Consider the following 26,518-nt stretch of genomic DNA (forward strand, 5'->3'; position numbering starts at 1 on the left):
CTATTTTCCTTCTCAAAACTTTGTCCAAGCAGAACTAGGGCATCTCTAATGGCTGTCTTCTGTCTGGCAGCACCAGCACTTGCCAGGAACACGGGGCTCATTGCCCCTGGGCATGGGCTGTGCCTGGAGAGGTGCTGGAGGGGAAAGTGGCAGCCTGAGGCCATCAGGCAGTTCACTCTGGTCCTGTTAGCACTGCAGATGCACTGTGAAGAAACAACTCCAGATGCAAAAGCAAGACAACATTTTTCTTATTTTGACTGCATACATATGTTTAATACACTACAGGTATTGATGGTGAAGGAGATTTTGCCCTTAAGATGGCGAAACAGGCAAACAATTAACGAGTCAAGTGTTGCGAGGAGCGGGTCCATTTCTGTTTGTTGTTCCAAGGTCTGGGACCAGATTCCTGGCATTGCTAGGTGCCTAAAGATGCAGAGGACTGTTACTGAACACAAGGGGAATGAATCAATACCAAGGTGATTTGAAATTCTGATCCGAATGATCATGGCTACATCGGCAAATTCCTAAAAACTGGAAAAGGTGGGTATATCCTCAGCTCATAAACAGCAACACAGCGTGCAGCAGCAAGTATGGTAGCTCAGATAGGTTTTGGCACAGCCCGTGAAGTGGGTGAGCTTTGCTTAAATGGCATTATGCTTCTCTAAGGCAAAAGAAAATAAAAAACTAAGATCTCCAGATGTACAGTTGTACTACATTTCCAGGGCTTTTTAAAATGCAATAAGAAAATCTTGAAATCATGTAAAGAAAGATGCTGCTAAAACTCAATATAGAACAATTTTTCTGTTGTGGTCACTGCATGTTTTGGAGCATGGCACGTCATCAGTATTGGCTATCTATCATGTTTGCTGAGAAAGTGGTGTGGGGTATCTGTGCTCAGCATGCTTGATGTGCTCTGTTAGCAGCGCCTTGGCGCACCATGGCCCAGTGCTAGTGCCTGAGGCATGGCACCAACCTGAAGCCAGAGCAGGGCTCACATGGGCCCCCGCTTGTCTTTTGCCTCCTTAGTGCATTATGTGAAAGAATTAACTTCAGGAATTAAATCTAAGACGTTCTGAGACTTGGATGCTCTGTTGTTCCTGATATGTAGCATTAAGCAGTTTAACACAGCCATTACTGTAATGCCTTGCTGAGGGCTGAAAGCATCACGTAAAAGGAGCTTTCTCACAGCTTGTATGTATTTTTCAGAGTTGATAGTTCCTTTCTTCTGAATATATATATCCCATATATAACTCTCTGCCCTTGTGGTTTGCCACTGCCCTCTCAGTTAACAGCATAGCAGGGCAAAAAGTCAATGTTGGCATAGAGGGTAGAGCACCTTAAAAGGTGAAAGCGTTTATTTTTGATTGCGAATAGAATTGCAACTGCTATCCAACTCTGAGACCATCTCCCAGGAGCAAACTGCTCCAGCACGGGTCCCCCATGGGTGGCAGCTCCCCCCAGACCCCTGCTCCTGCGTGGGCTCCTCTCCAGGGGCTGCAGCTCCGGCCCGGGGCCCGCTCCTGCGGGGGCTCTCCATGGGCCGCAGCCTCCTCCAGGCCACATCCACCTGCTCCACCAGGGGCTCCTCCACGGGCTTCAGCGTGGAGATCTGCTCCATGTGGGACCCATGGGCTGCAGGGGGACAGCCTGCTCCACCAGGGGCCTCTCCACAGGCCACAAGGGAACTGCTGCTGTGTGCCTGGAGCACCTCCTGCCCTCCGGCTGCACTGACCTGGGGGCTGCAGGGCTGCTTCTCTCACATGTTCTCACTCCTCTCTCCCAGCCGCTGTTGCTCAGCATTTGTTTTTTTTCCCCTTTCTTGGATCTGCTTTCCCAGATGCCCAACCAGCATTGCTCACTGGCTTGGCTCCGGCCAGCTGTGGGTCCCTTCTGGAGCTGGCTCTGATCTGACATGGGGCAGCTGCTGGGCTCTGCTCTCAGAGGCCACCCCTGCAGCCCTCCTGCTACCAAAACCTTGCCACGTAAACCCAATACAGGGATAACATGATGCAATAGCTCAGTAATACTGAGCTGGCTATATTGCACAACCCTTGTGGTATTAATCAGATCACTTTGCATACATACAACATATGCAATGCAGCCAATGCAGCTGAGCTGGTGCCAGTATGAGAAGTTTTATATTTTTACTATCGTGCTTATGCACTTTTAAATTCAAACCAGAGATGATGCATAAACAGAAAATTGATTTTCTTTCCTCTTTCCATTGAAACGAAGTCCCCCAAAATCTCATCTTACAGCATTGCCGCCACAAGTATTTTAAAGACTTGCTATGAATAGAACCACACGCTCCCATTTAAAGTAAGCCAACTTCTCAATTTATTTGGAAAAATAAATCCAAAACCAAAACAACCACAAAATGTCATTTGGGAGCAAGGGAGGGGCACAGGGCAAGGTGGAGGCTTCCAGCCCACACAGGAGACGTGGGGTTTTGCAGAGGTGAGGACGAGGCAATGGGTGGTGGCAGGGAGATGTGGCCATACCTGGGAAGGGCCCGGCAGACACCATCCTCACCTCAGCCTTTCACTGAGCTGGAGCAGCCAGGCTGTGCCCAGCTCCTTCCTGGGCACCAGCAGTCGGAGAACTGAGCCAATAAAGTCTTTGGAGAAGTGCCTTGAATTGCTTTGAGCTGGAGGAGCTGCAGGCTTTCAAGGCAGAGCTTGCCCTAGCCAGCCAGTTAAATAAAACATGGTCAGACGTAGCTGCGTGGAGAGAATTACAAACCAGTGAACATGATCATGGATGCTGTTTTATGTCTCCACAATATACCTGCACAGAGAGGCTCATGCAAACCATACAGAGCTTCAATAAAAAAAGCCAGGAGGCAAGAAATGTTCTTGGCACTGTTAGGCAGCCTGGGGGGAATCCTGCCAACACAGTGCCACCATCACTAGTGCCGTGCACCACCCTGGCTGATGCCCAAGCCACCTGTACGCAATGAGCTGAGCCCACACAGCATCTGCAGAGGGGAGCAGCCACCTGCAAGCTCCTGAGCTGGTCTGTGGGACTTGCCCGGCATGCTGGATGGAGCTTGAGGGATGTTACAGGTGTTTCCACCAAGCAAAACTACTTTAAAATACATGAGCTATTCATGCTTGCAAATTAAGTCTGTGAAAGTCCAGCCTCAGCGCTTCCTCTCCAAAACCAAAAGCAGGCAATGTTCCTGATTTGAGGGTGCCCACATCAAAATGCTTGGACTCTTCTCTGAAGCCTTCCTTCACCAGCTGGTGAGAATGAGTACCTGTAATCCACCGCTTAGAGCAGTCGAGTCCTTTCACGGTTTCCTTTTTTTCTCACTAAACCTGTCTCAGACTTTCTGCCAATTTCCAAGTGCGAAGAACAATCGCAGAATGGTTTGGCTTGGAAGGGACCGTAAAGCCTACCCAGTTCCAACTCCCTGCCATGTGCAGGGACACCTCCCACCAGCCCAGGCTGCCCAAAGCCCCATCCAGCCTGGCCTTGAACACCTCCAGGGATGGGGCATCCACAGCTTCTCTGGGCAGCCTGTACCAAGGCCTCACCACCCTCTGAGTAAAGAATTTCCTACTTACTTCTGATCTAAATCTACCCTCTTTTAGTTTAAAACCATTACCCGTTGTCCTGTCATAGTACAGGCCCTGGTAAAAACTGTTCCTCTTTCTTTCCTTAGAAGTCCCCTTTAGGTCCCAGAAGGACACTACAGGATCTTCCAGAGCCTTCTCTTCTCCAGGCTGAACAACGCCAGCTCTCTCAGCCTTCCCTTTACACCTGAGAGCTGCCTGCTCTGAGCACTGAATTACCACAGCTCAACTTTACAAGTGAGACAAGGCAGGGACAGAGCACTAGAAAAGGACTTGGAAAACCCAAACCCCCTACGTGCTTTGCCATTGACCCGTAGGGTGACCACAGCCTCCCTCACCCCTCTGTGCTTGAGTCTCCCCAGCCTGATGATGCAAAGTGCTTGTTTTAAAGTGTCCAAGAACTACAAAGGGAAAGCCAGGCCAGCTCCTGAGTAACCTGGTCTGACCTTGAAGCTTGGGCAGCAGCTTGGACTGAGTGACCTCCAGCTGTCTTTCCATGCTTTTCTGCAGTCCTGTCACTCTCATCACTGTCACATACTGCTTCCTTCAGTGCCACCACACCATCCAGCACTGGGGCCAGCACAGAACTTAGCTGTGCAGCACAGACTGCTGTTTCTCTGATACCTACCCTCTTGGGATCCTGACGGACTCCAACACCACGACTTCTCTGCCACACTAGAAATACATGTATGAGAGATTCTGCTTGGAATTCTGCTTTAAACATGAAATCAGTTTAACAAGTGTCCCGGCACTGGCAGAGAGGGACCCTCTGAAAAGCCCTTTTCAGACAGTTTTGTGTTCTCAAAATTATGAGGCACCCCACCAGCAGAGGCAACTTTTGTAGAATCACAGAATCCAAAGTCCCCTGGGAAGCTTTTACCTTTGATAGCTGACTCAGAAATATTCCGCTAAAATTACAATAAACACCTGCAGCCAAGAAGAGAAACAAGTGTTATCGGCCTGCTTATCAGCCACCAGACCTCTAGCACCCACGTGAGCTGTATTACAAAGCTGTCATACTAGCCATGTTTTTAGCTCAAGTAAACAGTCCCATAAACAAGGTTTTCTAAATGATCAATCCATTTGAGGCTGCTGTTGTGGTTCTGTTGCAGGGTGAGACACACGGTATTTTTGCAGGCCAGGGAGACATGGACAGAGAAGAGCAGTACTGAAAACTGGCTTGACACAGCAGGAAAGCACATGCCGCATTAAAGCAGCAAGGCTTGTCTGGGAGATGAAATGGCCCCTGCTTGTGCTAGCGTTCAGCCAGTTAGATAGTGCAGCAAAAACCTCAAGGCAAACAGTTTCATTAAACATTAATTTGTGAAGTGCTTCAAAGTTAAGGTTGAGGCATGCTTCTGTGTAACACATAATATTATTCATCACCTAAAAAAGTTGTTTTGGATGCAATTAAGGAATAATCCTAAGGCTCTCCATGGATAAATTCAATAGAATTCAGTGAGATCCTGAATCATTTAAGAAAGATGAACATACAACAGAGGAAACGTTTGCAAGTCTCTGTTTAAATTTGGCAGATCTGAGGGAAAAAAAAGCAGTGCAGAGGGTTAAAGCATGTCCTTTGATTCATTTGTTTTAGCGTTTTGAGCTTATTAAAGCAGCTTAGCTTCTAAAAGATGGCTACAAGCTGTTTGGTCATTCATGGTGTGGGGAAAGTTGGACAAATGGCAACCCTCATGGCAGAGCTAGTCGTGAGGTTTCACACAGCATGAGCTAGAACTAACCTAATTCTCTAATTCCTTGATAGCTCCTGCGCTGAAACTGCTGCTGTTGCACTAAATGCTCAGGAGCATCAAGGAGAACCTCCTTCCAGGCAAATGCCCCGTGAGCACTAGGGGGCTGTGACCCAGGGGAGGTCAGAGTGTCACGGGATGGTCGAGGTCAGAAGGGACCTCGGGAGGTCATTTGGTCCAACCAAACGGGCAGCACATCCCTGCTGGCAAAGCAGGTTAAAGCCTGCATGCTGTACAGTTGGTCAATGCATGTTTGTAATAACAAGTCCTAAAATGCACTCCAATTTCAGGAACTGTAGGCCTATTTCCTTCAACAACTTTACTATTGGACATCTCCCCAAACTCCCTGCTACAGAGCAGCTATTTCAGAACCTCATCTGCCTCCTTTAACTCCTCATCAGCTACTGTGCATCACCACAAGGGGAACAGGAAAAGATGCAGAAACCTGAATGATTTAAGAGAGTAATAGTTATTGTAAATGTGGGTTATCATTTATGACTGGGGCAAGCGAGGATTAATTTTCCACTGTACAGCCAGCTCTAATATTCCTTGGTATTGAAATTACAAATTAACTGCATTATGGATGGAGAGCCACTGGCACTGACTCTATTAAAAACCAGCTGAGGCAGGAGAGCCCAGCAGCACCACGTTAGCACTGCTCTGGAGCCAGCTCCAGCTTGGAAGCTAGTATTTGCCTTTATGAGCAGGTTGTATCCACACAAGTAAGCCTTCCTACAACTCCACATTGTAGCCAACTTGATAAAAAAGCCATACAACTTTCTCTGCATTCACTGCCCACTGGTATTTTCTTGTATCTAAGGTATACCAAATACAATTCAACATTACAGTTTTCTTATCAGGAGCTTGCATATCTGAGAAACAGCATGCCAGTATCACTGGAAAGGGCGAAAAATGAAAGATATGTTAAGAGGCAACAGAAAAATCTCCATCATGAAATAACGACAGAGTAAATAATGGTTCTCTGTCAGCAGCTGGGGTTTTGAAACCAAAGTGTTAATTTGCAACTTACTGAAAACACCACTATCAGCAGCCAGCATGCTCTTGCTCTTTCCAAGCCATCCAGTCCCAATTGTTTCCTGTATCACATATCACTTTCCTCTAGATTAAAAAATGAGCAATATAAGTGAACATGGAAGTGCCACACACTGAGGGATCACACCTGTGTCGTTCTTGAAGGATGGAGACCCTGCAATTCCTCTGCACAACCAGCTTTAGCATTTGACAACCTTCACAGTAAAAGATTTTTCTTGATGTTTAGATGGATTCTCCTGCAGTCAGTTTGTGCCTATTGCCTCAGCCTGCTGCTAAGCTGTTATTATTCCCCCACCCACCCCCACCACCTATTTAATCACATTGCTAGATCCCTCCCAAGCCTTCTCTTCTCCAGGCTGAAGAGCCCCAGCCTGTTCTCATTTGTAGCAGGGGTGTGCTGCTGGCTCAGGGCCACCGTGACTCAGTCCTTCTCCAAACCCTGCCTGAGCACTGGCTTCCCAAGGCATCACTCAGATGGCAGAGGTATCTTCCACACCCTCACTCGACCCTGCTCCAAGCCAGAGAAGTGGCAGAAGTCCAGCACAGCTCATGGTTCAGGACTGACTCAGGAGCAGGGAGAGGAAGCAAGCTTTTTATTAGCCAGGAACAAATTTAGCAAGTCCCCAGGACTGAGATTTACAGTAAATGCTTTTATTATGAAGGCTTTCGTAATAGCTTCTTAGAAATTGGGAGTGGTTAATAAAAAACTTGTCCAGTTCTTACAGCATAGCGAATGATTTAAGAATAGTATAAAAGAGCATGAAATGTAAAGTTCCCTACTTCCCAGAGTAGTGTAGCAACACGAATAAGGCTACAGCTCCCCAGCCAGAACTATAAAAGTATTCATGTATCACCATAGGCTGTAGAAAGATTATAGTCTTTTATTGGTTTTCTTGTTTTACAGATTCAGATTTAACTTTCAATAATAAAATTCAATAAATTGATTCCCTAATCATAAAAACTTGTTTTACACAGTATGTACAAGTACCCGGAGACTACAGCCACACAGACATCACAGCTGGAGCACAGACCTTCACACGGAACAAGCTGGGGAGAGGCGCTCACTGCAGCGACATACATTCAGAGATCAAGTTGTGGATATGCACAGTGCATTTGGCACAGCTCACTGAAGATTGCCCACACAGGGACAGTAAAAATGATCCCAACTCAGTGATACATGGATTAGTTCAACTACATTAATTCCATGAGGAACACTTACTCACAATTAAACTAGCCATCAGAAGAGATTTGATTAAGTTGAATCAAATGCAGCTGAACTAATCATTTTTTAGTTTCATTAAGCATCCCTCTGTAGACAAATCCTAGACCATGAGGTCTGTCTACAACATAAAACACATCTTTTAGTTGAGATATGCAGGAGTCTGAGGACCAGTGGCAGCTCAGGTATTAAGTATTCTTTGGCAGTTTGATGCAAATATCAAAAATAGATTACTTTTGAGAACTAAACTAAGCTTTTCCCATTTTATATTTCTACTGCCAGCACCAGAACTGCTTTAGTGACACAGTAAGATGTATATATGGTAACTTATACACCACCTTACATTTTGATAAAACAAAATTTGTAACGCGGTTAAACTTTAAAACTCAAAATTCCCCTCCAACAGGCTCACCACTCACCACAAAAAAATTAACATTCAGTGAGAACGCTTTCCTGTGGTAATGACAAAACCTAGGAAACATTGTATGATCGCTCATCTGCTCTGCAGTACAGTACTAGTGAACACTGGAGACCTGCAAAGAGCATTCCAGCTCATAGGGAATGTTATCTGATGTCAGAAGCATTAGCTGATTAAACACCCCCATTTCCTTCATGAGACAAAATAGAACTCTTGTAAGTGCAATCTGATCTTAGTATGACAAAAAACGCAGCTAAGTTTATGCAGTCTTAGAATACTTTTTTTTAATCAAGCTACAACAGTTAAAATACTGTTTCACAAAGAAGCAAACATTCATTTAAAATCTCACAACTCCCTTTGAAAAGGGGAGGGTTTCCTTCCTAGTGACATACCTATCCTGAAGGAGATAAAGCCAGGCTCATTTTGGAGAGGGGAAAAAAACCCACATACTTCCAGAATGAAGCATCACAGTTCCACAGCCTGCAGGGCAGGAGGCTGAAATATTAATGTTCATCTCCAGTAATACAGCTCTGAAGATATTGCTTTGCTCAAATGCTGCTATGAAGACTTAGTTTCAGATTACTCTCAATACTAGGAGCACAACTAGAATAGGACATTCCACGATGAAGACTCTAGCTAGTGTTGCTATTTAAGTTATCTCAGTTGAGATAGTGTACAGCAGCTTCATTTGACCTTATTTCTTGTCTGCTGCAGACTTCTGCCTGAGCTTCTAATGCACAGGTCAGGACAAACCTAATAAAGGGTTTAAGCAGACTCCCCTGCTGGGTACACAAGCACAATAAGCAAGTGGCATCAGCCATAGTAGTGGACCAGTGCATTTTCAGATTTTTCAGCAAGTGATACCAGAGCCTTAGCTAGTTTAGTTTGTCACCTCAGGCTAGAATTTTATGTGGAAAAAATATATAAACAATACACAGTACTGTTTATGCCCAAGGAAGACTGACCTGATGGTAGGAGAAACTTCACTCAAGGCTGTAAGAATACTATGTATTTATCTAAAAAAAGAAAAAAAGCACAGGATGGGTATCAATAAGCAGACTGCTTAATCCACTTACCACAGAAGTGACATTCTTTTTTTTTATGGAACCTTTTCCATATTTCTAGAGCTTGATACCTACTGCTGGCTCAGCCCTGACAGCTAAATAGCAGCCTATTCTTATAGTTAACAGAACCAATATTGACCTCTGAAATTCACATATTACATAGTAAATACATAGTAAACCAGGTGATTAAGTTCTGAAATCCTGACCATGAATAATTAAAAAAATATATAAAGCTGATGCACATGAGAGGTCTTCCTCAGATTTAAGAATGTCCAGAGACAGAATTCTTGTTTACATCATCCTCTGAGTTGGACACAACTAAATCCTTACATGCTCTTTTGGTCACTGGGACATGAAAGTGAGGTTAATTCAGCTTTGACCAGCTTTGCTTGCAGTAACTGTCGTTTTCATCAAGCAAACCTGTGAATCTCCCCTTCCCCATGTATTCTCACGCATTCACACAGACTCTTTAGAAAGGTAAGACACTTTATTGAATTGGTTGATAAATTAAGAAAGACTATGAACCAGACTTATGGGTCACAGGTGCTTGTAAACAGACATCAATCCCTTTCTGTGGAAAGCATGACTCAGTGCGCTCAGCCAACAGTCACTTTCCCCAGCGTTGCTCACAGGCTGCATAGCGATGGAGGGCAGAGAAAAAGTCTTCATAGCTGATGTTCTGGTGGGAAGGCAAAGAACTGAGAAAGCAAGTTAGAAAAAGTTAAAATAAGCTTTTATAAACATATGATGCATACGGCCAGTAAGGAATACCACTACTGAAAGCAAACATTCCTCTTCGTAACCTGGAAAAGTTATTCTCAATGCTGTAGCTGTCATACAGCTCCCTAACTAGCTGCCAGTATTGCGTCACGCTCTGAATTAAAAAAAAGCCTATCCACTGAGGTACATACAGCACTTCCAATTTGTGCAAGAGTTGGAGAAGCAAAGGTCTTTCCACACGTTTTTAAGTGTCCTATAAATGCTCTCTGAGAGCATGTATGTATGAGACATACAGCACCTGCAGTCAGTTTAGTTATTGCCAAAGAGGCAAAGCAATCCAGAAGCATTATCATCTCATCTGTCTGATTGGATAATGCAATAATACTATACAGGAAATAGAAACCTACATAGGACTCAAAAAACCATGTAAGGAACCCCAACAGAACCTGAATCGAGTTGTTCAGACTAGAAGGTGGCAGAAGTTGTTTGTTAAACCTGAGAAGTAAAGCTTGCTATTGTCTTATGATGACTGATATAGCAACAAAGCCTGGAAGTATGACAGGCTCTCATTTAACAGCTCTTAAATCCTCATATCAAACTCTGGACATCTTTGTTCAGACATTTTTTCTTATGGCTATTTCTGTAAGGTAGGTGATGTATTACAGACTAGTTAGATATTTCAACCTGCTCCCACAAGAATTATAAGCAACTCACATGATCTCTGTCAGTCTGATGTGCCATGGAAGGAACCCTAAAGTGCTGTCCACAGGACCAAACTTCAAGACTAAATCAGGATCTGGAAATCCATTTGTACCTGTAAGAACAAGTTAAATTAGGTTTTGTCAAATTCACCAGATTTATTTATTTTAAGTCCTAAAGCATCTGTTTTTTAATTGAATGCATTGTTACTGGTTTTATTTTATTTTTTTTTTTTATAAAGCTCCTGAGGAGTCAATAATTAAGAGATCAAGAGAACAGACTGTTCTTGCACAGCCTGAACAGAACTAACTGAGCAAAAGCTTAGCCACTCACTGCAGGCCCAGATGGACTTTTTTATGTCAGAAGTTTAAGACTTGGTAAGGCAGCGATATGAGCAGTTGGATTGTTTTGAATAACAGCAAACCATAACAACACTGCTGCTAAAACCAACCTGTTCTGGTTCCGTCTCAGCAAACTTGATTTCAGTAGCATAGAACATGCTGCACCCTGACCCATACTTACTACAGTCTTAATGTGAATTTGCTGTCAAATACATAAAAGGACCACTAAAAAAAAAACCCTTAGATTCCATTGAAAAAATAAATTGATATCAGACTATCAAGAAAACATCTTGTAATAAATATCCTGTCAGATCCACAGTCTTAGACCTCTCCGTATTTAGCTAGACATGCAGTTTAAAAAACAACTTTTACAACAAAGTTTCAGACAAACTGTTGCAGGTGACATCTGTCTGGTTAGATGAGTGAGCAAAAAAAAAAACCAAAAAAACAAACACATTACCTTGTTCTTCCTGTTAGTAAGCAGACAGCATGATCCACCCCAGGGCTGGTCTAGATGGTGCTGAAGGAGTTCACTAGGTGCCCACATTCTTACTACCCATACCTTAAGACCCCAGTCACTGTTATTCAACTACTCTAATTCCAACTCTAATGACCTTGTTATCTCTGCCCAGGCTCTGGAACTGTGCAAACAAACAGGTGTTTAAAAACCAAAAAGCTACATTTCATTCCCCAAAAAGATAAGACCAAATACTGCGGTTTGATACACAGTGAAGTGTCCCTAAGGTAAGTGAAGCTAATTAACTCTTCAGTAGCTTGCTGTCTTGCTCAACATGAGAGCTTCCTGCTGATCTTCTGAGGCTGAAGGCAATCAGTGGCCAAATGACTTTATCCACCTTCCATATGCTTCTGCCATGCCTAAACTACTCCAGCCTAGCTCTGGCCGACAGGCAATAAGCTTAGAACAGTCTTAGTCCAGCTTTCTCTGCTAATTCTTGCAAGTTGCTTAGGGCAACTTGTGGAAAACAATTTAACACCAAGGGGGACCAAAAAAGTAAGTTGGCTTTCATGCACCTACCCAGCTCACCTGAAAAAGCGTTCCAGCATTCATAGCTCTACTTTGCTACAAGGCTGCATCTAGTCACAAGTACTGCACAGTACGTCCCATTACCGCTCCCATTATCCATTAATTCCACAAGTTAACGGCAGGAGTGCTTAGGCTGCATAATCTCTGCCTTCAGCAGATGAAAAGCTTAATGCTGTCTACCCACTCCATACCCACTTCAGATGTTATCTACTAATTTTCTCACTTTTTTTTTAAGCAATCAGGAACCTTATACAAGCCTAAAATTACTCATAGAGGAACTTACATTGGTAGAACAAAACAGGGAATTAAGGTCCCATCTCATTTCCCTCCCCCCAGGTTTTGAAACTCAAGATTTCAAAAAAGGCTGCATCCTCCCTTGTCACTGAATCACTGCAATAGTAATCTTTCTACCAGAGGTAAATAAGCTATTTTCCCAAGTGTGTGCGTTTCTAATGAAGTATTTAGATACAAGAATGCCTTGTGCCACCACTCAGAGCTTATCTTAAGAGAGAAACACAAAGCAGAAGCTGCTGATTTGTTGGGAAGCTAGTATGTTAGTCTGAAACAGCATTGCAGGGAAGCAGTGAATACTTAAAGTGGGGATTCTGGTGGAAGCGGACAGCTTTACTCATCAGCTGATTCAGAAGCTGAGTACTCCTCAGCTGGCCAGTTCAGCAGCAGGATCTTCAACACTGCAATGGCTTTTCAAACAGGAAAAGACCTTCAGAGAGCCCAGTTAATTCTAATATTTCCTTCTGGTTCCTATCTGAAGAAGCAAAACGAGAATGGACGCTGTAGCATTACTGTCAGAACAGCCTATTTAAACACAGTACTGTGGTTTCCACCCTGCATCCATTTCTCTGCCTTCAAATATCAACACGACAGATACTTATGTGTGGCAACACCCTCAGAGCTGCTAAGGTTAAAGTGCTCAAGATTAGCACACAAAAGACAGAAGGATTTGAGAGCAGAATCTGAACAGAAAGCCAAAAGACTTGGACAACCAAGGGACAGGAATCTGGCAACATCCCTTCTAGATCAGGAATTCTCTAAGGAAAACATGAAAATTTGTAGAGTTGGTAGCACCACCCTTCTCCATGTAGATTTTTTAGGGCAACTTACAGCCTTGTAATCATATTCTGTACCGGGAAGGTGGACAGCAAGCAGAGACAATACTGTAATGCAGGGGTACCTGCTTTTCTGATAAAAAGCTGGTTAGCTGAGGCACTGCTCAGAACAAAGTATACTCACTTACACTGAAGAAAACCCAGGCTGTAAGAATTGGAGCAAGAATGAACAAAGAACCCCAAATTTCCACATGACAACCCAGAACTGCACCATTTTAGAACCAGATTTCGATAACAGCCTCCTGAACTTGAGGAATTATAAAACTACATTACCAGGTATTTAAATTAAGATCTGAAAAAAAGAAAAAGATTTACAGAAGTCACTGTGACCCCTAAGAACATAGCTACTCAAATATTGCTTTTTCAGAATTCCCTCTCAATTTAGATCAGCAACTCAGACCTTCACATTCCATACCTTGAAATTAAGAACGCATGGAAGCTAAGCCTGACTACAACTAAAATGAGCAGTTTCATCAGCTAAATTGGTCATTGAAGAATGGTTTTCCAACTGTCCTTAACATTAAAACCAAGCAAATTAATAAGCAGTACTAGTTATAGATACTATGCTTAGTTACAAGCCATAGGTTAAGCTGTCTACTTTGAGAAGTTTACAGTTTTGACAGTCTAAAAATCAAGACTTCTTTTCCTGTGTTCAGCTATCATGCATTACTTGAACAATACATCTGCTTGATTTTTAAGGCTACGCAGACTAGACCTAACGTTGAAGATACGCAGACACTTCAAGTACAAGGATAGAAGATCAGAAACAATTGTTTGAGAAGCTTCAGTTCAGCAGCACTGGCCAAAACACATACATGGGCATCACTGTGAAGAACTGGTGCCAATGAGCAACTGTTTTAGAGAAGCAATTATTCACTTCCTTAAGTCACCTTTGGGGTATAATAGTTATCTAAGATATCTACATTACTCCCTGAGGTGTCATATTAAACACCTGTTTAAACACTCCATTACAGTGAGGAAGTATCATGCAGTACACTGAAGGGATAGAATTTAGTTTGACATTAAGATTATAGAGTCTCAACTCCCACTGCAGTCAATCTGCCCAGCAATTCGGCTGATCAATTATTTGAGAACAAAAAAATCTCATTAGATTCCAGTTAATGGAAACCACATGTTAACAGCGTGCCTGCACACATCCAAGTTTGAGTGTGCTAACTGAAACTCAAACCCTGCCAGGCTAGCCAGTCACAATTAACATGCATGGATCTTCTAGGAAAGAAGAAATATTCCAGTTCTGTAGTGTGACAAGGAATTTGAAGGCTTTATCTAAACTGCTCCTCCTTCATGTGAGATGAGTGCAGCCCTGCCCTTTCCACAGCTATTGCATGCAGCCATGTACCTCAGTGCAGAGTCAGTGATATGCATGGATTAGTAATGGAAATAACTAACATGAGTTACACAGAAGCAAAAGATCAGCAAGTGCACTATCATTTGCACCCAGGGCAATAGTTCAGCAGCTGTAACAGCTTTAATTCCTCTAACTAAATCTAGAAAAAGACTCACACAGGCTTGCAGCTTGCCATCTTGCAAAAAATTAATCTTAGGTATAAATCTAGTTTCAACTGATCTCAGCAGTACTTTTTTCAGAAAGTTCATTACATGAAGTTACAAGCTCTGTGGGATGTTCTGTAAAGATCAGACTCCCAATTTAGCTTAGGGTTTCCTTTCAGGCTCTTTATTTAAACAGAAAACAGCAACACAACATCAAGAAATGTTTAGCATAAGTCTGAAAGAAATGCTTATCATGATAAGAACACAGATTAACATCCCCTCCTCCCCACAGATGGTGTCATACTTACTACTTAACAAGTTGTCTAACTCGTTCACGTCCAGGTCTGTATATGTTCTTTGCTGCTGTGCTACCAACTGACAAAAGTTCTGAGCAGCTTTTATTATGTCTGCTTTTCCATCTTCTGGAGACAGCACCTTCAATGTAGATTGGCAATTTAAAACTGAAAGTACAAAACACAGTTTAAAAGCAACAGAAATATGGTTGCTTTGAATGTGCTTTAAATACTGAAAGTAACTTCATATATTGTACAGCTAGTCAGAAGCATACATCATCCAGCTATTACAGAAACGGGTAAGAAACATCTAGATTTGCTGTATTACTGAAAAGCAAGCTTGAAGCAACTATTTTGAGGAGTCTTGTGAGATGCCGTTTAATTAAAGTTGTTCTTGAAATGCAGAGACTGTTCCAGGGAATTTATGTTGGTTTTTATCACGCTGCCAGGCAAAGCAGTAAGACCAGGCCGCAGAGCTACTGACTTGAGGGTGGCAAGCAATGCAGGAAGACTTGCAGTTCAGTGAAGAAAAAGAAAACCCAATTCTTATCCTATATGAGGAAGGTGTTATAACAGATACTTTGAACATTCATGTGACAGTATGAGTAAGTCGAGGCCCTCCCTGAATATAACAGGATATCCATAGCACTTCATCCTTGATGCAAGAGTTGCAATATTGATCTAAGATTACTACAGAGAAACTAGGTAATAGTACCAGAATTTACCCAGTCTGCAATTATGACTGTAATTAAAGAGGACATTTCACAACAGCCTTATCCACGTCTACACTATTGAGAGGCAGAAGCGGAATCCTCTCACACAACACAACTTTCATCACAGTACGTTCTGATACAGTACCTAGGAGGCAGACTTACAAAGGAAGCTGCAGACTACAAATCACCAGTGTACTAAACCCAGCTTGAGGTAACTGAGTTAAATACAAGCGCTGTTACTGTGCTTTGTATCTGTGCACACGTTAGACTGATACAAAACATATCACAGTTACTTAAAACCCAGTATTTCTTAAAACTGCAGAATCTGACTACAAAAGACAGAATGCAGTCATAAGAACACTCAAAAAAGCTCAGTCTATCAAAGGTCACCACAATAATTTTCTTGAAAACATTCGATTTATTTGTCATATAGAGAAATAATCTTTAACATCCCATCAGTATGGATGGATGAAAGACATGTAGCTTTACTTTTGGCAAGAAATGAGAAATTGTTTCCTATCATAAACTAGACAGATACCAGTTTGTTCAAAGTATGAAGCATCTGGTCTGGCAATGGAGCCCTCTGTGTAAGAATAAAGGATTCTATCTAAAGAGAACAGAAGACACCTCTGCTTTTCATGACTTCCAGTACGAAAAATTCCTGAGATTTAAATGTATCCTTTCGGTGAGGAAGGATGAGAAGTCTTTCAGTAGTTCATTTGAACTGGACATAAATATCCCAGTTGAGCTAAGTGCAGCTAAGCATGCTAGAGTTTAAGACACTAACAGCAGGTCTACTCTGCACTTTAGTTATTTCAGCCTTCACAGGAATAAAAAGAATGCTAAACACAGACGTTTCCATGTAAATGCTAGCATCTTAGCCTAAGGTGCTTACAAAGGTAACTTAATGCTACAACACTGGACTTCACATTGCCCTATATGCTATTGTAGGGGAAGCAAAATTCTGTTAGCAAGATGTAGAAGGAAGACTTACAGAAAAATGAAAAATATGATTGTCTTAAATCTATTATTAAAACTTATGCTCTGTTTAAATATGATGAATTGTAGTTAGGAAAGCTGTAAATATCAGCCTGTCCCTCTGAGGCACAGTCCTAATTTTAAAGTAATTTAATACATTTACATGGACTTCTAGCATGTCTATCAGCATACTTCATTAAAAGTGAGTATTTACAACAGATGGTATTGAATAAGGAACGTTCACCTTGAAATATTTTATTGTTTTCTACTTCTTACTACTATCAAAAGATTATTTTTTTAAGCCCTTTCCCAGTTACCCATTAATATGGCAACCAGTTATATTGCTCTTAATTTTCTCCCTCCCAACTTTGACGTATGAGCATAAGGTTGGCAAGGTGGAAGTACATGCACTGTAGCCTAACATCAATTCCCTTACTCGAGCTCAAGTGCTTTTTTTCAAGTCTCAACAAGAGAATTTCTCTAAGAATTTCTGTGGCACGATAGCCAGCCTAAAGGGAAGATCCACCTAGGCAGTAATGATTGCTAGGAGCAGGGAAGAATAGCACCTCACCATTAGTTACGAACAAGCAATCACAATGAAAGTTTAATACTAGCTCAGGAAGGCCGTACATATTCTGATAATCAGTAGGTTATGAAGGAAAAAGGTCATAGTACAGAGAAATGTACTTAAGTAAAAGCAGTTATGATTGATATACAGCTATTTAAAGTCATACCAATTCCCTGCCCAGCCACAATTCACCTTACCTTGATCAGCTTTCTCTTGATTTGCAAATTCCATGGTGTATTTGGAACAATCTAGTCCTAAGAGTTCCTGCTGCTGTTTCAAAATTTCATCCATCAGTCTTGAATTATTCCTCTTGAAAATACCTTTAAAAAAATAAAAAGGTTGCATGTCAGCCACCTTCTGTAGAGTACTACAAAAACAAATCTGACACTGTGCAAGAGGAAAAAAGAATCAGGCGGTCAGTGCTGGTTTCTAACTGGATTTCATGAGTATGGTAAGAATCCAAAGCAAATGCTACTGCACGTGACTAATTTCAGTGACCTTGCAGGAACACATGCAAGGATACAACTCTCAAGTGTTCCTCTTTTTCAAAATGTTCCTCTTTTACTCAGCCTGGTTTAAGTAACAAGCTGCAATTGCATAACAGATAGTTGGAGAATCACTTCACTGTCCTTGGTATGCTGAGCACCAGTTTAATAGCAATACCCTACCAGCACAGGAAGACCAAGTCACCTTAACACCGATTTTTATCGCTGCCCCACACTGCCAGGGATTCGCTATCAACATCAACTACTGCTTACTGCCACATTATTAAGGCCATGGGCTATCAAAGCAAGTCACCACAAAGTGAGCCAGAAGGCTACATCAGCGTGCCAGGTGACATTGCAATGCCCCAGATTTCCTAGTATGAGAATTTCACAAGCTACATATTGCGAGGAGCAATGCAGTCCCCAAGGCCTTCTTGATACTTGTACACTTAGTGTAGATGCATTTTGAGCACAAGAGACTACAAGAACTTGGTTAGGCAAACATACTTGGATTTCTGTTCTGAAGTACGTTTTAGCTTTTAATAGTGATGCCATGCAACTATTTCTAACTACAAGCCACAGTAAAGTGTTAAAGCTTAAATATTTACAACGAAAGAGTGTGGCTAAGCATATTTACTTAGGAACTGATAATGCCTTTATCACTTGGCATTCGGCGTTGCTACTAAGAGCTTAAGTTTCATTCAGGGATCCTATGTCAAGGACTTTTGCTGACCACTCTAAAAGCATGCACACAATCAGCTTACCACTCAAGAAACACCGAGTTTGTACCCAACTTACCAGTCATGCTTATGATTTAATCACCTCAACCTGATTCTGGGATTAGAAACTGCCACAAACGGCAGTTTCCACATCAGTAGTGGGCCAAGTAGCACAGAAGCTTTGGGTTAAGACCATGATACATTAGGAGTTAATTTGCAACATGAAGACATACAATGCACTTAATATACTAGTGAGATCGTGGGTCTACACAGACTTCATTCGAGGTTCTAGTAGGTGGTTAACATGTGTTTTTCTTCACACCCTAGCCAATTCCTGCAAAAGATATAACTTACTTCATTACACATCTTAGGGATGCTTATAACTTATCACATATTGACAGTTGAGCAAATCTCAGTAGGACAGCAATCTCGATGGACACATGCGTCAGACAACGCTTTCACTGATGTTGAATTCATCGCAATTGTTACACTTTGTGCTCCTGCTTACCAGTGTACATTCATATATAGCAGATGATGAGATTGCTTTATGCAGTACTGCTGGATAGGACTACCTGGATGAGCCTGCTTTGTGCTAGCATTAGCACTCAATGTCTTCCTTACACTTCAGGTCAGCACCAGCGTAGCTACAAAGCTGCTAATTCAGGGCAATCTTCAAGAAGGCTGCGTGTGCCTCACACCTGTAGCAAGTTGCTTGGTTTCCAGCCACTCCAAGATCAAAACATAACCTTCAATATTCACAAAAAGAGTTGGCATAATCAGGGAAAGCTCCTGATCTGGGAAACAGCTGCTGTTTCCTTCCACACCCAACACTAACACCATCAATTCATTTTCACGAGAAGGTATTGCTATTCCAGTCAAAGACTGGTGGGCCAGATTTAAGGATCCGCTCTTCAGCTCTGAAGTAAATGAAGACTCTGAGGAGAACAGACAAGAGAACAAACTAAGGTGCTTACTGAGCTCCAAAACAAAGAAGTCCTTCACACACACAGTACATGCTGAAGACATTACCACTGCATCGATGAAACGCTGGTGCTGATCAGCTAGATCTCACTTCTACTCTCATTTAGCTCATCCATCTCCTTAGTTGTTCAAATCTGGGTCCTATTTTGTTCTTGGAATAGCAGGTAAGCTGTAGCCTGTTGCAGTTGTATTGTGCATTTGTAGCATATCTTTTGAGAAGGACCTTCGCACTGAATGCCAACTGATCCACCAATCTTGACACAGCTGCAGTTTGCCTGCAGAGATGACCCCGAAGCACATCAGAGGGATTTCATTTAAAAGCAATAGCATCTGGAAACTTCACTCTGTCACTCTTTTCTCACTCAACGCACAAGAGACTTTTTCTTATGGCTGCACAGGATAGCGAAGCTGTAGGCGGCAGCACACATGGACCAAACTCACATTTGACATGAAAAATTATGTATGTGGTTGTAGCTCAGATACACACCCCTTTCCCTTACAGCATCTCAGAAATTCAATTCATCTACAAGGTGATTTTTTTTTAAACTTAATTTGAAAATATATTCAAGCCAGTTCTGAAGACGCTGTTGCTAACTTATGCATGATAAACATGGTGAAAAAGTGTGAGTATAGCAATTATAGCAATAACACAACTCCAGTGTCCCAAGGCAGTAAAGTAAGCCTTCATTTAATACTACCTTCCAGTTTTGTTCAGCTTTCCATACAAGTTGAAAGTGAACCCATAATATGATTTTAATAGGAAAGTTATTTGATGAGAGCTTTAATGATTTCTATTACTACTGTAACTGTTTGCTGGTAAGCAGGGAAGATTCCAGCACTACCAGGGTTTCTGGTACAGACCAAACATGAGATTTTCACTATTCCTAATTAGAAGTAACTCTTGTTTCTGAAAAGCATGCTAGAGGAGTGTGTATATTCCAGCAAGTTAAGTGTGTTAGGAATTATGCATATTTATGCACTACCACTCCCAAAGCAAAAGAATATAGAACTTCATTTTTTTATTTTATTCTTTTAAAACAAATACTGAGAATGTGTTAGCTATTTCTAGGTATAGTTCTTTCTCCAGCACAAGGTGCAAGCCCACTGATCGTTAGTTCCCAGCCACTCTACAGCCAAGGCAAACCAGAGGAACTTTGGGCTTTCTGCTGTAGCCCTGCCATTACACAGGTCTTTTTCCATAACACACCGTGGGCTCTGCTGTAGAGCAGTTAGAAGCCACACCATTCGCAATCAGCTGTGGTGCTGCAGCATAGAGACCATCAGTTAGAGACCAACAAACAGATCATGAAGGTCCGCAGGTGCAGCAGAAGCAGGGCACAGAACTGGGGGAACCCCCGGCCCCAAGGAGCACCAGATGGTGTCAGCCACTCATCCAGCTGGACAACCACAGCCACTGCCTGCTCACAGCTTGGTAGCCCCATGGGGTTCAACACTCTCAGTTGCCCTGCTATTTAAAGCAGCACAGTCTGGTAAGACATGGGAGAAGAGTCTCTTCCCTACAGGAGAACCTTACTAAAGCTAGGCATAGGGAAGAACACACCTCCATAGCATTTCAGATACTTGCTTTTTCCTCAACTCTCTTCCAGTGCCAACAGAGTCATCCAGTGTGAGAAGCATCAGACCTCAACCCAGTTCAAATAACATACTTGCAAGAAACTGTTATAACATATGAACAACTTCTGCCTACATCCCCACGTTGATCATGCTGGCTGCAGTTTAGTGGCAGAAAGTAGGGTTTGTGTCATTAGACCTCACGGGACACTAAGAGATAGGAAACGCCTTAGGCTCTTCTACTCCAAGATCCCAGAAAAAACTCCAAGCCTTGTTTGAAAATAGCTGAAGTCACTTCAGTTTCATCCAAATTGAATCCACTGAAGCCATAGCTAACCAAGCGGGAAGAATTCAGAGCAGCACTAGGCAACCGCTCCTCCCACATTTCTTCCTGAAGGGATGCGATGTGCCAGGACAACAAGAGCTTGCCAGCAGGCAAGACAAAATATTACTGCTTCCATACTACCCAGGCCTGTAAGAAAATCACCTTGTACAGATTAGCATTAGACCGTATTACATATGTCTGGTAGACCATAATACATATTACACTTGTCTCCCCCATCTAAGTGAGCACACCGAGTACACAAACAGTTCTATGCATTGATCACATCTACTCAACTACCAAATAGGCTGGGGGAGCCTACAAGTCTAGATTGCAGCTAATAAAAATGTATTTGGTTTCCTACTGTACTTTATTCTTCCAAAGAATTTCTAAAAGGAAATTGGTCAGAAGTAAAAGCTCACTCACAGAGCTAAATCCTGTATAAGGAAACTCAAGTTCTCAACAGAGTAAGTAGTACTAAAGGCTTTAACAAGACTTCAAGCAGAAGCATCTCTTCAGGAGCTCTAAGTATTGAAATGCCAAGGCTCTGCATGCCCCCTGAAAATGCTCTAGCCTTGTCCCAGACTATTTCAGGAAAGCTTCTGATAACAGAAATAACACTCAAGGAACATTTCATGACTAGCAAATAACTTTAACAGGAGAAGGTATCTAATACCGGTCAAAGGCTACCCAGCAGGTTGGCTCAGCTGCTGCTACGTAACTGCAGCCACAGCCTTCTGACTGCGGGAGAGCTGCATTATTTCCTCCAAGATAAGATCTTGACTAGCACAGATGGATATCTACCATGTAATAGGGCTGGGAATGCAGAAGTCCACAAAAATAAATCCTTGATCAAAAACCTATTCAAATCAAGATTTAGTCGATCTGAACTTGATAACCAAGGCACACACCGTAGCACAAACCTTATTAGTGCTTTGTTTTGTTGCATAGTCACAAAGTATTTTGAGAATTGGGAGAAAGAAAAAGGCCCCTAAACACCAGAGGCAATGTAAGAATGCCATCTTAGGTTCTGCTTGGGAAAAATGTCTGTTTTGCACACCACAGGACCTATCACACCACATTTATTATGGCACAAGGAAGCCATCTCTATTATAGTTGTCTTGCATTATGCGAGGACTCTTACTCCAGTCTTCTGGAATACTGATTTTCATGGATTCAGAGGAGACAGCCAGGTACCTGGTAAGGTTCCACAAGTATTACTTGTTGTCTCAGTACCATACTGGGTTCTCTTGCCATCGTCCATGAGACTCAGTTAACTGCAGACAAGCTGCCCTTAGAGTTACTAGTGCAGCTGCTGCAACACACCAGGGTGAGCTGGGATGCAGTTACTTATTTTGAAGAACAAAGGGTATCTTCTCTTTAGTCAGTTTGTCAAAAATACAGAAAGTCACTACTATAAACACAGAACCAGCTTATCTGCTATTTCTTCTCAGAAGAATGCCACACTTCCCCCTTTTTCCCATAGGTGATCCCATTAAGGTCACATTTTTAATTTAAGCCTTCTACAGGAAGCTGACAAAAACGATTTCCTTCCAGAGGACACAGCCATGGAAAAGCAGTCCTGTAAATAAAGTTTCCTGCTTCAACAAGAAAAATCTCACTACTACAAGCACGCAGTGAAGGAAGAAACAAAGCACACTCCAACTCCATCTAACTGAGAAGCAGAGCACCTTTGCTGGGTCGATGGCTGGTACAGCTGTATGAGCACAGCCCTCCACTGCAGCAGTTCGGCACACCACAGCTAAGTCCCACCACCTGAGAAGATGAAAACAAGCAGAGCATAACTAGGGTTCACCCTCTGCTACTGAAGGCAGCACACAGTGAGTGATTTTTTTCAGCTTCACTTACTAGTGTTACTGCTGAGGGCTCCCTCCATCCGTCGCTACCATTCAGAACTGGATTTAGCAACAAGTCTGCAAGGCACTACAACGCCCTACTTAGCCATAAGCCCATCTGGAAGCACTCAGTGTTCAATCCAGGAAGCGTAAGGGGCTTAGCACAGAGAGAAAGGCTAATACCTGCTATCACCCACAGGCCCGGTACACTCAAGCCATGTGAATGACTACTTGCTCAGAGCTCACTCTGACACCGTTTTAAAAGGCTCAAATTCCTTTTGCTGTGCAGAACAGATATGGCTGCTATCCCAGGAAATGCTCTGAAAGCCTGTGAAGAACATGGATGTGTAATAGCAGGCTAGTCTCATCAAGTCTGAGAGTTTGGCAAAAGCTAATGATTTAAAACTACTTCATTGCTGTGGATTAAGGCTTGCCTTCATCAATTATGTACCAACAAATTGGAACGCAAGCTGCTAATTAAACCAGCATATTGAAGGAACTAATAGCATTAGCTATGGAAAAATATTTCCTGAGCTGGAAGTCATGAGATCACACCTACATTTTCAAATTTTAAGGGTATTAACAAAACTTACACCCACGCTTAAGTTGTGTGCTAGGAACTAATAAATGGGAACAGCAAACAAACTCTACACAAAATCATTTATTTCTGAACTGCTGGCAGAGACAATTGTTCTGCAAGGTTATGTCAACTGCAATCCTCTTCAGAGGTCATAACCTCGTCATTTCTGGCCATCATCTTTACAGTCTTGTAACAGTCAGACTCGGATCTGACTGGATCTCAGCACGTGTTCTGGAGAAGCAGAAGTAGCTTTTCCACAGTGAAAACATACGTGATAGAAGTGCTGACATCTCCTTTCCAGACAGGATCTCAGTGACAGCGGCTGCAAGTGCTGTCTCCCTGCTCAGTGCTGTTCACTTTGTAACCATTCAAATCTGAAAAGCTCGATCTTTTCCTCAGGTCAGCTTATGTACATATTTGCAGAGCACAATGCAGAGATCCACAGAGATTAAGCATACATAAGCAATACGCAATATTGCAAATAGTTGGAGGTTTGACAGAAAATACAGGGACCCTCAAGCCTCTCTTCAGGACATGAGGGAAATTCCTACTCTTGTTTACTACCAATACTGGGTCTGCTCCATTTGATCTGGTTGAATGCTTTCCAAGCTGAGAGCAAAAACATCAACACATAAATGGCTTCTCAGAAGGCACTGTCTTTTCTGTCCTTGAGATGACGGGCAAACATTTTATACTGTTGCTTGGCTTTCAAACGAGGAAGCAAGTATTCTCCCACTGAAACACAACACAACCAAGTTCTGCAACTACCCTACACAGGTCAGTTTAAGTTGGTGACTGGTATTAAGCCCAGGTACTTATAAAGATCTTGGAAAGTTTGGTGAAAGTCAGGCCACTTGAGTCATGTATTTCACATGAAGGACCAGACACAAAACAAGAGCTGTCAGTGGCAGTCATTAAGAAAAAAACACAGAAGCCTACGCTCAGGGAAAGGCCTCCTCAGATGCTTTTGCTCCCTTGATCACAACAGATATCACCTATTTTGGTAGGATGCACAGCTGCATTTCTCCTGAAAGACCACTACAAGACAAGTGTTACAGATGATACCTCTACTTTTCATAAATATACAGAGCTGGTCTAATTTACATGACATCTCTAGATGGCAATCAGAAGTGGCTCAAAACAACAGCTGAACATTGGTGTCTGACAGTCTCACCACTGACACTAAGCGCACCAAGATCTTCAGTGTGAAGCTTTCTCCTTTAGAGAGGACAGGAGCATATGAGGCCATCCATCCCTGGGATTATCAACTCTTCTGAGCTGAAGTCTCAGTTGCAGATTATCTCTCAGCAGCTGGGCAGGAAGTTCAGCTAAGGAAATCTTGAATATGGCTGGTTTCATCTCCTCAACAGGAAACAGCATGAGGATGACTTTTTCAGGATTGCTGCATAGAATCTGAGCAATCTGCTTGCTCAGATTGCTTCTGAGAATAAACTCAGATCTAATCTTTATGATTTTAAGTGATGCGGAATCAAGATATCTATAAAAGCAGGAGTGTGACAGCCTCACATTTGAGATCCAGTAACAAATGAAATCACAGATGAGACACAAACACCACCAGAGCTTTCACAGGTGCTGGCCCAGGGCTAACTCAAGTTTCGTGTACCACAGTGGCTTATGCTGAATGCAGACCATTTCTTTCATCTCACCGCACCAGCAGGCCATACCCATTCAAGTTCAACTACCTGTCAGCACTGTCTCTTCCCAGGAGAAGGAATGCAAGACGACAGGTGGCTACTAACACCCACACCCAGTCCTGGACGTCCATACCCTGCTTAAACTCAACCCGTAGGTGCACGAAGCCCTCAGCTCTCCACCAGCAGACCCCAAAGGGCACGGCGCCCGGGTGCCAGGGGCTCTGTCCAGCTCGGGGCCAGGCATAACTCACCGTTATGGTCATAGACGCTGACGTAGGAGATGCCCACCGCCATGCACCACACCACCAGGCTGGCCATGTCCGCGTAGCTCGGCTCCTCCTCGGTCACCACCAGCCCCACGTGCACCGGCAGCTTGCGCAGCGCCCTCCCGTCGGGCCGCCAGCGCTGCCGGCCCAGCGCCGCTCCGCGGAGCCTCCTCCTCCTCGTCCACCCCCCGCCGCATTCCCGCCGCGGCGCGGGGCCGGCCGGCCGCAGGGCGAGCGCGGCGGGGGCGAGCAGGGCGCAGGAGGCGGCGACGACGGCGGCGGCGGCGCGCGGGGCGGCGAGCAGGGCGCGCTGCAGGCAGAGCAGGGCGCGCAGCAGGGCGTGCAGCGCGCGCCACGCCAGGCCCCCCGCGCCGCTCATGGGGGCGCGCGCGGCGGCGGCGCCAACGGCTCCAACGGCTGCAACGGCCGCGCCTCACGGCCCGCAACGGCCGCAACGGTTAACGGCGGCGAGGCGGAGCGGGCCGGGAGGGGCAGGGGAGGGGCAGGGGAAGGCCGGGGGGTGCCGCCGCCTTCAGGAGGGGGCCGCCGCCCGCCCCGCCATCGCCTCAGGGAGCCCGCGGCCCCCGCCCGGTCGCCGCCGCTGCCGCCGCCCGCGCCGCCATGTCCCGGCCCCTTCCCCTCTCACCCCCACACGCGCCCGCACGCCGTTGGCCGCCCGCTCGGCACACGTCACTTCCGCCCACGGGGAGCGAGTGACGTGGCGCTGCGGGGAGGGGAGGGGAGGGGAGGGGAGGAGGAGGGGGCGTGGCCTAAGGGCAATGGGTGGGGCCCGTGGGCGTGGCTTAAGGCAGGGGGCGTGGCCTAACGGTGAGGGCGGGAGGCGGCGGCCAGGTGTGCCCGGCAGCCATCATGGCGGCGCCCCCGCCTCCAGGGGCGGCCATGTTGTGGGGGCCTCACGGGGGCTGCCCACGGCCGGCAGCTGGTCCAGGAGCTCCACCTGGGAGAATTGCATCTCCGACGTGAACCCCTCGTTTTTTGGAGC

General features: G+C 44.0%; 1 protein-coding gene across 1 annotated transcript; it reads right to left on the reverse strand.

The window, feature by feature from the left end:
• Positions 1–9,551: 9,551 nt before the first annotated feature.
• Positions 9,552–26,207, reverse strand: NUS1 (NUS1 dehydrodolichyl diphosphate synthase subunit). Its single transcript, XM_068677618.1, has 5 exons — positions 25,501–26,207; positions 17,277–17,399; positions 14,836–14,988; positions 10,518–10,617; positions 9,552–9,781 (listed from the first exon to the last, which is right to left on the reverse strand). The coding sequence occupies exons 1-5, from the start codon at positions 25,892–25,894 to the stop codon at positions 9,691–9,693; spliced, it is 861 nt and encodes a 286-aa protein (XP_068533719.1). The 5' UTR covers positions 25,895–26,207; the 3' UTR covers positions 9,552–9,690.
• Between the last annotated feature and the right edge of the window lie 311 nt (positions 26,208–26,518).

The sequence above is a fragment of the Anas acuta genome, chromosome 3 (genome assembly GCF_963932015.1).
Source record: "Anas acuta chromosome 3, bAnaAcu1.1, whole genome shotgun sequence".
Taxonomy (NCBI): domain Eukaryota; kingdom Metazoa; phylum Chordata; class Aves; order Anseriformes; family Anatidae; genus Anas; species Anas acuta.

Excerpts from the sequence above, each read along its gene's own strand:
- NUS1 (XM_068677618.1), bottom strand. The coding sequence starts at position 25,894 with ATGAGCGGCGCGGGGGGCCTGGCGTGGCGCGCGCTGCACGCCCTGCTG. Across the intron at positions 17,400-25,500 it reads CAGCGTCTATGACCATAACG|GTATTTTCAAGAGGAATAAT; the intron begins GTGAGTTATGCC and ends ATTTTTTTAAAG. Across the intron at positions 14,989-17,276 it reads TCAAGAGAAAGCTGATCAAG|TTTTAAATTGCCAATCTACA; the intron begins GTAAGGTGAATT and ends TTGTACTTTCAG.